The sequence below is a fragment of the Protopterus annectens genome, chromosome 9.part0, assembly GCF_019279795.1.
Source record: "Protopterus annectens isolate FY-2018-M chromosome 9.part0, PAN1.0, whole genome shotgun sequence".
Classification (NCBI taxonomy): domain Eukaryota; kingdom Metazoa; phylum Chordata; order Ceratodontiformes; family Protopteridae; genus Protopterus; species Protopterus annectens.
The window spans coordinates 984,202,058-984,214,253 of NC_056743.1; the positions used below are offsets into that span (position 1 = coordinate 984,202,058).

The window sequence follows — 12,196 nt, forward strand, 5'->3', positions numbered from 1 at the left end:
ACCATTCTAGGTAGAGAGAGTGTGCCCCACACTACCAGTCATCCTGATCAATCAGCTGCTGATGGTTTCCAACAATGTCCATTTGGGTTGGGGTGACAAATGATAAACTGTTGCTCAACCACCACCACAACCCCAACCACATCTTCCTCCTTCCTCTTTTGTCACACCTTATATCCTGTGCATTGACCAACCCTCCTCATCACCACGTCTACCCTCTGTTTATCTCTATCCATCCCATGTCTCCTCATCCTACTATGTACGTGGCCTACTCTACCAAAGCACCTAACACAAGCAGCCAAGTTACTATATATAATGCTTTATTTTTCAGATGTATTGAACTGAGTTCATATTTTTGTTTCTTAACAGATTGCTTTATGCGGTGCACAATCAGACAGAACAAAAGGTTTGACGACATTAGGTACATTACAGCAATTCATCACATCTGTACAGTACATCAATAGTAAGTTCAAACTCATTATCAGATTAATTTTGAGCATGACCATAGGAAAATAAGCATAAATAAATAAATATCAGACAAAGTTGATAAGTGAAAAACAAAATACAATATGCAGCCAACATTTATTTAGGGGACAGCGGTAACTATGATGGACGACGGGCATAATGATAAAACAGCCTGAGTACAACTGAAGTACAGTTACTTACAAGGAAGATGAAACTGGTTTGAAAACATTCTAAATGAGTGGTAGGATGAATGGGCTAAGAATCTGAGTGGAGAAATCAGACACATGCTTGAGCACTTCACATGAACAGATATTATTTCATTAAACAGCCTTCCTAGGACCTTAAAATTTAGCCTCACAGCAAGCTTCCATACAATAGCTATATGGTACGAAACAAATTAGAAATAGAACCTGCACCTGTTTTTTCATTTAAATCCATCCCAGTACAGCTGATGAATCAGGTAGGATTTTGAGGGGAAAGGGGAAATTAAAAGCACTATCTTAAAGAAAAGATAACGACCAACTGGCATACGTTTTCAGGGAACATGGTCTTGGAAAAGTTAGTGGCATTGCCTAAAATGTATGTATGGTAGGTCTAAAAGGCAAGCACAAGGCTGGAAAGTGACCATAGTGCACACGGGGGTCACATACACAGGGGGAATGCATGCAAAAGGGGGGCATAGATGGCAAAATCAGGTTAGGCACTCTTCTAGCTCTGACAACAGATGGCTTTCTTCTGCTGACTTTACATACTTTATGTCTCAGTGCTCATATTACTTTGATGTTTCAGCACTTCCCATTTCCCCATCCTCAAATGAGAGTTAAGATGCAGTTTACAGAAGCAAATGGGCACTTAAAGAGAGCCTTGACAAACAGAGAAAGTGGTATACACAGAATACAAAGAACACCTTGAAGACAACAGAGAAAAAATCAGTTCTGAAAGTATCTTCCAAGATTTTTTTCTATAAGCATGCAATCTTAAATGCCTTACCTGAACACCTTTCACCCCTGCCTTACAGAAATACCGTCTCACTTCTACATCGATTTCTATATCACCAACATAACTAAAAGGAGAAAAAGGATACAATGTTAGAGAATGAAGACTTCTTTTTTTTTCGATAATCATTTTTATTGTTTTTCAAAACCATAATACAGTCCACACACTATTTACATTATATACAAAATTGCTTCCAGTGGTTAGCTCCACAGAATATATCAACATCATATATTAACAATAGATACAGCAGTAATCAGGAAAAAAAGGGAAGAAAAACAAAACAAAAAAAAAAAGAAAATTCGTGACAAATCAAAGCCAACAATCTGTAATACTTCTACGTCCTCTATTTAATCTAAGATTGATTTTGTTCTCCTACTATATGTCCTGAGAGAAAGTGGATAGGAACCTCTAGGTCAACACAATGTTGAAAATTTGCTCCCATATTTTTATACTGTTTATACTTTTCTTGTTACTAATTAGTAACTTATGCGCTAAAATATGCCTTATCGCTATCAATCTGAAATTTTCCCACGATGTCTGGGCTGGGTTCAACCAATTTGTGGCTATGTATAATTTCATTAGTAAACAGATATTCATAATTACAACCTTCCTTGATTTATCCAAATTCTCCGGTGGGATGTGGAGAATCATAAACTCCCAAGAGAGTGTTGAATTTTGATACCCCATTTTTTGTAACTGCAATTTTAATGAGTTCCACAATTTATAAATGCACTTACAACTCCAGAACATGTGTAGCAGGTCCGCTGTCTGATCTAAACACTGTGGACATTTGGGTGAGTTCTTCGAATCAAATTTATGAAGAGTGAGACGAGTATAATACGCGTTATTAAATATCATCAGTTGAGTAAAGACCAGTTTTTGCAGGGATACTGACTTCAATGTTAAGCTAAACGCCTCCAATATCTTACTGTCCTCTATCGATCCCAATTTCTCTTTCCAGTATTTCGATAAAAGAATATAATTATTGTATTTCCTCTCTTTTATCACGTTATACGCTGAGGTTATGTGTTTTCTGTCTTGTAGCAGGGCTTCCCACAAATTGCGAGAAATAACCCAGTCCTCTTCTTTAATTTCGAAATTATTAAAATAATTTATTTCCAGATCTTTCAGCTGCCTCATTATAATTAAATACGAAATGGGAAGATTCATCTCTTTTAGGATATCATGTACTGCTACTCCTACGTAAGGGTGAGAATGAAGACTTCTTACAATACAGGAAGCACACCATTGAATAAAGGTGTTCAAAATGTGTGAATGGCAATTAATTTCATTTTGGCTTGCCAACTGTGTTCTTTTTACTTTAAGTACCTTGCAGACCTACATCTTGGCACTCAGAAATGCAACTTGTTGCTCCTTGCCTCAGTTCAGGTAAGTTCAGTACTACAAGACTGAAGGTTAGTACTGTATGCTCCTTCAGCAGATCACCACAGTAAAGGTCCATGCAATATATGTGACCTCACCAAGGGCCATGCAATATATGTGATCTCACCCTTAAAGCCACTTTCATTTAAGTTTACATTTACAAAGAGTACTTTTCTTATGCAAATTCATAAATTCAGGTAAACTCCTTCATGGTGAGAGTACAACTTCACAGCATACGCCTATCAAGACATTTAGTTACTGATTACAACTAATCAGTTAATATAGTCAGCATAACTTTAACAAGAATAAACAGGTATAGACATTGCTCCCTTACCCCAACACACACACACACACACACACAACCAAGATTATACATACTAATGTCTGGAGACAACTGGGAGAAACCGGTCATTAAGCTGGCATTTAGTTACTGATTACAACTAATCAGTTAACATAGTCAGCATAACTTTAACAAGAATAAATAGGTATAGACATTGCTCCCTTACCCCAACACACACACACACACACACACACACACACACACACACACACACACACACACACACAACCAAGATTATACATACTAGTGTCTGGAGACAACTTGGGGAAACCGGTCATTAAGCTGGCAATGTGGTGCAGGAGGAGGCCCTGACTGTGCCTTAGCCAATCCTAGCTGAAGCAGTAATGCCAGGTGTTAGATAAGCTGGGTGGATTGTGATGGGACTGATTGGCTGAAGTCAGCTCATCTATCCCCTCTACAGTACTTCCTAGATGGTGGTGGTGGTGATAAGCTTCAGGGATGTGAAAGCTACAAGGACGCAACCTGCCAAGGAGTGCTGCAAGTACAGACAAGCAACGTGGGCAAGCAGCAGCCATGCCAGTCCTGGCACTGTAAACATGTAAGTATCTGCAAGCTGCCAGGAGAAGGGGAAATATGCACATACAGAAAGAATTCAACAACTGCGTAACTGAAAGCCACTGTTTGTTTCTCTTGCTGAAGGGAGAATGGCTGAAAGACATACCATGGCTTTACACTAAAGAATCTAAAAAAATTCATATACCACTTTTCTAATACCTTTTCATTGTTTCAACTTTCTCAATGGAAACTGCACATGCTGTACATGCTAACACTTAACATTTTAATAGTGTGTCCGTGTGTGTGTGTGTGTGTGTGTGTGTGTGTGTGTGTGTGTGTGTGTGTGTGTGTGTGTGTGTGTGTGTGTCATTGGAGGGGAGTTCAACCATCAAGAAGAAATTCTTGGGGCTTCTATTCCTAGGACAAAGCTGTCTTTTTTTTTGGGGGGGGAATAAACTCCATATGATCTCTTATCATTGTCTGTGCCACTCCCTTTTCAGTCCATTTGTTCTCCTGTGCCAGTATTAGCCCCATATAACCTAGTGGAGAGGTCTTTTCTGCAAACAACAGACAACAACTGGTTCCTGGATGAGAAAGGGTGCAAGTAAATCAAGAAAAAGCACAAATGCAAATATTTATGGAAGACTTAAGTACATCAAGGTTAGAGGCAGATGAGGCTCAACAATTAACAGTTAAGATAGGAAGAGATGAGATAAAAATGGTGATGTATAACCAATCTGCAGAAACGTCTCCAGGAATAGATACTATTCCTGTGGAAGTTTGGAAGCTATGATGGAAGAAAGTGATTAAGATCTGGCAGGTTTTGTTTATCAATATTTTAAAAGGAGTGAAAACACCAACATCCTGGAAGAAAGCTATAGTTGTTGTAATACCTAAACATGGTAAGACCCATCTTCATATAGGCCTATTTAAATTTTAAATCATGATTATAAAGTGTTTATGTCTAGAATAGCAAAAAGAATGGCAAAGATGCTGCCAAAATTGATAGACATGGATCAACGTGGTTTTGTGAAGGGGAGACAAACATCTGACAATATTAACAGAATGATAATGATCCAGAGGGAAGCAGAATGTAAGAAAATGTAAGCTGAGTTTTATGAGAAGGGCAATGGAAACATCTGCATTTCCTGATACAGTAAAAAGACTACTTAGGAGGATATATGAAGGATTGGAGGCAAAAATTAAAGTGGGAGAGTTCCTCTTTGATAAGTTCTGTCTGAACAGAGTAACCAGGCAAGGATGTCCTCCTTCCACTTTGTTATTTGGGCTATATATTTAGAACCACTGGCAAAAATAAGGGACTCAGAAGTTCAAGGAAGTAATTGGTATGTTAATCAACAAAAGTTGGCTTTATTTGCAGATGATATTATTTTGCACCTGATAAAACCAGAAAAGGATGTCTCAGTGTTGTGGAACATTCTGAGACAGATTCAAATCTTTTTGGGAAATAAAATTAATGAAAATAAAACAAGGGCTACAGCTGTAAACTATGTACCCACATATGAATTTGTTTGGCATTACCCATATTTATGGGGACATGATAAAATGAAGTAATTAGGAGTATGGGTTAAAAAGGATTCTGTATGGCATCTAAGGATATGTGGGAAGAGACTAAACAAAAGATCATACAAAAACTGACAACATGGAAGCCCTTGTTTATGGATAGGGATAGCAAGATACAAGCACTGAAAATGTTTTTAGTCCCTTTAATTTTATATGCAGGTCAGGCATATTTTTACCAATAAAAGGAGAAGTTGTGGTCAGTAATTAATAATAACTTGCAGGATTTTATCTGGCTGGGGAAGGGGGCAAAGGTCAAGTGGCATAAGTTGATTCTCCCAATAGAACAAGGTGGTTTAGGATTACTTATTTGAAGGGATACTTTAGAGCTACATAGTTAAGGCTCATATGCATAACACAAGCAAAAAGCTATAACTTAAAGTGAAAGGGATGATGATGAAGCAGGGGGGGAAATTCAACAAATAAGGAAAGAGTGAGATTTTGGATGCAGATCCTTAAGAAAAATAACAGCAGCCACACATGATATTATATGCATAACATAGCAGGAAGTATTGTAAGAACTAAGCCAACACAAGAATGAAGAAATGAGATTCGCCGATAGGGAATAGGGATGACTGCAACTGAGGTACAGAGAATAGGCAAGAGGGGGCTGGAATTTACTGTAGAAAACTGGCAAATGAACCAAGGTATTTGGAGCAAATAACTACAGAGAGAAAGGTAATAGTATGGGAAGAAGCCAAGAAGACATTTGGACTGCAGGCTAGAGACTGCCTTCCCTATCAGGGACAGATATCGACGTACAGGCAAACAGAAGGAGATAGAGGAATCCTAAATGAAAGACCTTCTCTAGCAGAGGTTTTAGGTGAACTCAGAATAGAAGCTGATGTTAAAAAAGGGATAATTAGTAAGGCATATAAAATATTGCACGATAACTATAGGAATCAATCAAAGGATGTTAGAAAAGATTGGGAATAGAGATTGGATAAGCAATTCAAAACAAAACAATGGGAAACATAAGTATGGCCCCCAAATATGCAACAAAGTCTAGAAGATTTAGAATTTTTGCTTGGAAATGTTTTCATATGTATTTTTATACCCCAAGCAGACCCCAAAGAAATTTTCCTCAGGTAGATGGCAAATGTTGGACGTGTGATCGGGAAGAAAGAGGTAACTGGGAGTGTATGTTTTGCGAGTTTAATGAGTTGGCAGCAGAGTTTAAAAATTCCCTACAGAATACTCTCTCAGAAATATTGGGTAAACAAATGGGTGCAACTAAGGAAATTATTTTATGAGCTGGGATACGGAATGTGAATTACCTAGACACAGTAAGGCCTTCTTAAGTGTAATTAATTCTGATGGCTGCCAAAAAAGCAATTTCTGTAAAATGGAAAAAAAAAAGTCTAAAGCAACTGTACTTGAAGTATTGAATATTGCAACAGACATAAAAGAACTGGAACTGTAGGTGAGATCTTTAGAAAAGGGTAGGAGCAAATTACATAGAAAAAAATGGAAATTATGGAAACAATACATGTAGAATATTTTTTGGAAGAGAGTGAGGTTTACAGGAAGGCAGGATTTGAGGAATTTATGTAATGTTGGACTGATGATAATTCTGCAAAAGAGTAAATGTGCTCTATGTTTGTAACTGTGAACATGTTAATATGATCTGTTTTCTTTTATATAAATGTATGTTTTTCTATGTCTTAAGTGATAATTCAATAAAGGTGTTAAAAAAAAAACAAGACGGGTTTAAGTAAGCTGTGGGGCAGGCATTTGTCTAATCCATCATAAAATACAACAGTGATCTTCATTAATGCATCTAAATTCTCATAACATTAAGAGTGCAATAAATGTTATATGCATGTTTTGCCAGACTTGTTACAATAATAAAACCTTTATTTAACCAAACTGTAATTTAGTGATTTGCCAGTGCTGCTAGAACTAACTTCTCTATTGTGTACCAGGGGATGCATCTCCAGCAGAGAAATTATGTACAGGAGATGGCAAGAGCTGCTGTAATTCTCCCCTGTGGACCCTTCTAATGCTTGAATTGATGTTCAAATTCGGGTTGGGTTGCTGCAAACTGGCATTGTGCCTCTAAGCCAACAGGCCAGCCAAAGGGGAGCTTTACTACTGTTTACTCGAGGAATGACTTTAAAATGTAGATGGGACAGAATTCAACACATGAATCCCCACAACCAATAATGTCTTATAGATGGGGACCTTTATGACAATTCCAGGACAATTCTGAAGTAGACACTAAAAAACTTGCCACGTACAACTCCACAGATTTACCTCTCCATGTCTGGAACAATGACAAGAAGACTTTCAAGAGTCAGACAAAAAAATGGACTCGCAAATGTAAGCATTTTGTGTATCAATATCATACTGTATCCAAAACAATCAAAATGAACTTCAGCTGGGAGACATCCAAGATGGCCACACACTGATCAGTAGCTTAACTTCAGCTCTCCCAGTATGAAAACTAAAACTGAGAAAAAGGAGTGCCATTGATTTATTTATTTATTTTTTTTTATTTTGTAAAATTCAGTTACTAGGTAATGTATACACTGCCTAGATGACAGCAAAAAAAAGAAATTGGGAAAACCTGAAAGAAATTAACCAGAAAAGGTGAAGAGAAAACACTGTGCAAAAAGCAGTTCATGCTTCAGCTTTGGTTCAAGGCATGGCTTCCAGTAATTTAGAGGAAATAATAAAACAAATGCACTTAGAAGTGATTAAAATAAATAAAACATTAAAAGAGTAACAACAAAAGGCTGGAAAAATAGAAGCTTTAACTAGCCATTCAGATGAGATAATAAAACAGCAAAAATCAGAGGATGACGAAGAAAAAGCTGGCTGAATATGAGGTTTCTCAAGAAGTACTGTTTAAAAATGGTAAGAGGTAGAAGACAGAGCACACAGAAAAAAACTAAGATGTTTTTCTGTACCACAGAAACTGAAAGAAATTGACTGTATTAATTTTATGAAAGTACATATTAAGCAACTGGACTGGTGTTCCACAACAGAACTTGTTAACTGAGAGGGCACCTCAAGTGTATGCTCTAAACCTGGCCATCAGAAAGCAGCCAAAACCTATATCAGTAAAGATGTAAACTTGACAAAATTGGGGCAGAAGGGCAAAATATTAAAAACTGGAGACAGCATAGTGTTCGTAGAACATGATTGTTCACTGAATACCAGGTAGAACAGAAGCAAATTTATCTCAGCAGTCGGGCAATGTCGAGAGGCAGGTGTGAAATTCAAGCTGCTCTATCCAGCTGTCTTCAAAGTCTTTTTTCCTGGAGAATCAAAGTCATTTTTATGCAGAATAGGCGAAGGAAGAAATAAAAATGTTTATCTAAACAAAATGAGTCAGCAAGCAGAAGGGAACTGTGCTTCTCATTCTTCTGACAGTAAGAATCATACAGAGACTTTGCCAGTGAAACCTTTTCCAGTATTCCAAAGGAAAATGCTTGGGAGACAGAAAAGAGCACAGGAGTTGACTAGAAGAATCATCAGTACCTTGGACTTGAACCACAAATGGGGATGAACAGGAAGAAGACCAGCGACTCTTGAAATTAGTGAAAAAAATGGAAGACTGGATGATTAAATTTCATGTTTTGAAGATGTATATAATTGTATGTGTCTGTTCCAAGTTAAGAGGGGATGGCAGTGTTTTGTACTTAGTTTTTTGTTTGAGGGTTTCATTAAAACAAAAAGTCTAGAAAATTATTAGATAAGTTCAAATGGAAATGAGAAGAAACAACTCTACAAAAAATCAGCCTGCCAAACATTAGTATATGCATGTAACACAAAAGCTGGAAATACAAATAAAAAAAAACTATCATGTCAGGTAGGAACAATAGCCTTTTATCATGATGGCTGTGCAGTCCATATTATACTGGAATGTGACTGGCCTTACATGTACAGATAAGATGGGAAGATCACTGAATTATATTAAGAAATGCAGAATGCAAATAGCAATGCTGCAGGAGACATATCTGGAAAGAAACAAGCATGTAAATTTGACAAAGAAAGGATTTCAGAATGGATAGTCAGCAGAATATCAGGAGCACAGGAAAAGGGGAGTAAATATTCTAACTGCTAGAGGGGCTCCAATAATGATAGATGAAGAAAAAAGAGAAAAATGATAAATTTGTGGAAGTTAGAGGCTATTGGCAAGGGAAGAGGTTTACACTGGCATGTACTTATATTCTGCCAAAAACTGCTATTATGATGATTATGAACATTTTTGGAGAAATAATCAGCTTTCAGCAGGTATTATTATTTACAGGTGGGAGAATGTAATTTGATTTGCAATAGTGAAAATGTATCAGGGGGTGTAGAAGGGACAATATAATAAAAGAGGGTAGATTTCTGAAGAACTTTATGAACATTTTTGCTATAGAAGATGTGAAATCAGTAGTAGGAACTTGGACAGATTGTACATATTATTCCACAAGGTACAACAACTGGGCTAGACTAGACAGAATTTACATTTCACAGGAACATGTACATTTAACTGAAAGCTTCAACACACATCCAACTATTTCTGATCATGTACCAATAAGAACTAAAATAAAAATGCAGGGTAAGGAAGTAAAAATAAGACACTGGTGCTTTCCCGCCTACCTGTTAAAAAGAGTGGAATTTAAGGAATGGGTAGTGGAAATTATTTGAGGGTTATTAGAAAAGATAGAAATATCTTCAGAAGTTATAGTGAGTGACTGGGATAAAATGAAAATGGAGGTTAAAAATAGGAAAGAGGTTAAAAAGGATGAGGAGGTTAAAAAAAGAGAAAGAGATGGTTAAGAAGTAATAGAAATTACTTAGAGCGGCTGACAATGGTTAAATTATTGCAGAATAAGGGAAATCTCACAGAACAAGAGGAGGAGCAAATGCAGAGTGCTAAGGAGAAAATAAGGGAGTATCTGGATAATATGCATGAGTTTCAAAAGATTGCAATTAAGCAACTATATTTGATAAATCTAGACCGCAAAACCATTTAACACAATGGCTTAGGCAACAGAATGTTGAAAAGGGTTCTTGCCAAACTTATGGAGCCTATAACAAGAAAAAATAACCATAGATCCTGTACAGGTTTTAGAGATATTCCAGAAATGTTATAAAAAAATTGTACAAAACAGAGAAATGTGGAAATCAAGAAAGATTACAAATGGAATTTTTTATGGAAGACTTAATTATGCCAAGGTTAGAGGAAGACGTGGCTCAGCAAATAGGAGGTGATGAGATAAAAATAGTGATGTATAATCAATCTTCAGGAAATTCTCCAGGAACATATGGTATTCCTGTGGAAGTTTGTAAATTAGGAGGGAAGAAAGTGATAAACATCTGGAAGATTTTGATTAACAGGATTTTAAAAGGAGAAGCAGCACTAACATCTTGTAAGAAAGCTGTGGTGGCTGTGTTGTCTAGAGATGGCAAAAACCCTTTAGACCCAGCTTCATATAGCCTCATTTCAATTTTAAACCATGATTAAGTATTTATGTCTATACTAGCTAAAAGAATGGCAAAGGTGTTGCCAAAATTGATAGATATGGATCAGTGTGTGGTTTTGTTGTGAGGAGGCAAAAATTTGACAACATTAACAGAACAACGATGATCCAAAGGGAAGTGGAATGTAAGAAAATACCTCTGTTGTTTGTGGGTCTTGCTGCAGAAAAAGCATTTGGTAAAGTAAGCTAGGGTTTTATGAGTAGGGCATTGGAAGGATTTGCAATCCTCTGATACAATAATAATAAGTAAGAAGATCAATGAAAAACCAATCAGTAAAAACAAAATGAAAACTCCAGCAAAGCTAGAACTTCCACTGAGTAACCTCACAAACCTCTTGTGTCAGAGGCACATGTGATATATGCAAATGATCCTTATGAACATCAGGTGTTTCAGCTAATTGGCAATTCTGAATGTCCATGACTTGTTTCATCGTTTTACTGGAAAATTTCAGGCCAATAAAGCCAAACCCCACTAGCTGTGGATATGCACATTTTGGCCTTGTTATGACCTCATCAGCACAGCACAAGCAGAGTGTTTGACTAAGCATTAGGAACACAGAGCTGTTATACCCAGCTGATGTCCATTATCATTAGGGTCACTGCAAAAATATCCTAAACAACAAACTAAAACAATAAGTAAGGTCACTGAAAAAAACAATCAGTAAAAACAAAATGGAAACTCCAGCAAAGCTAGAGCTTCCACTGAGTGACCTCCCAAACCTCTTGTGTCAAAGGCACATGGGATATATGCAAATGATCCTTATGAACATCAGGTGTTTCAGCTACTTGGCAATTTTAAATGTCCATGACTTGTTTCATTGTTTTACTGGACAATTTCAGGACAATAAAGCCAAATCTCACTAGCTGTGGATATGCATAGGCAAACACTCTGCATGTGCTGTGATGACAAGGTCATAACAAGGCCAAAATATGCATATCTGCAGCTAGTGGGGTTTGGCTTTATTGGCCTGAAATTGTCCAGTAAAATGATGAAACAAGTCATGGACATTCAGAATTGCCAATTAGTTCAAACACCTGATGTTCATAAGGATCATTTGCATATATCCCATGTGCCTTTGACACAAGAGATTTGGGAGGTCACTCAGTGGAAGCTCTAGCTTTGCTGGAGTTTTCATTTTGTTTTTCCTGATACAATAATAATATAAATTAGAAGGACATATAAAGGATCGAAGGCAAGAATTAAAGTGGGAGGGTTCCTCTCAAATAAGCCATGTTTGAACAGAGAAAGTCAGGAGTGTCCTCTTTCCCCTTTATTTGGTTTATATTTAGAGCCACTGGCAAAGAAAATAAGGACTCAGAAATACAAAGATATAATTGGTATGGTAATCAAGAAAAGTTAGCTTTACTTGCAGATGATATTATTTTGTACCTGATCAAGCCATTAAAGGACATCAAAGTGTTGTGGAACAACAGTTTC

General features: G+C 36.9%; 1 protein-coding gene across 1 annotated transcript in view; it reads right to left on the reverse strand.

Moving 5' to 3' along the window:
• ESYT1 (extended synaptotagmin 1) overlaps positions 1-12,196 on the reverse strand; it is an 869,597-nt gene that overhangs the window by 463,704 nt on the left and 393,697 nt on the right. Inside the window, exon 5 of the mRNA XM_044083745.1 lies at positions 1,453-1,525. Within this exon, the coding sequence (XP_043939680.1) occupies positions 1,453-1,525 (73 nt within the window). The remainder of the gene's footprint in view (positions 1-1,452; positions 1,526-12,196) is intronic.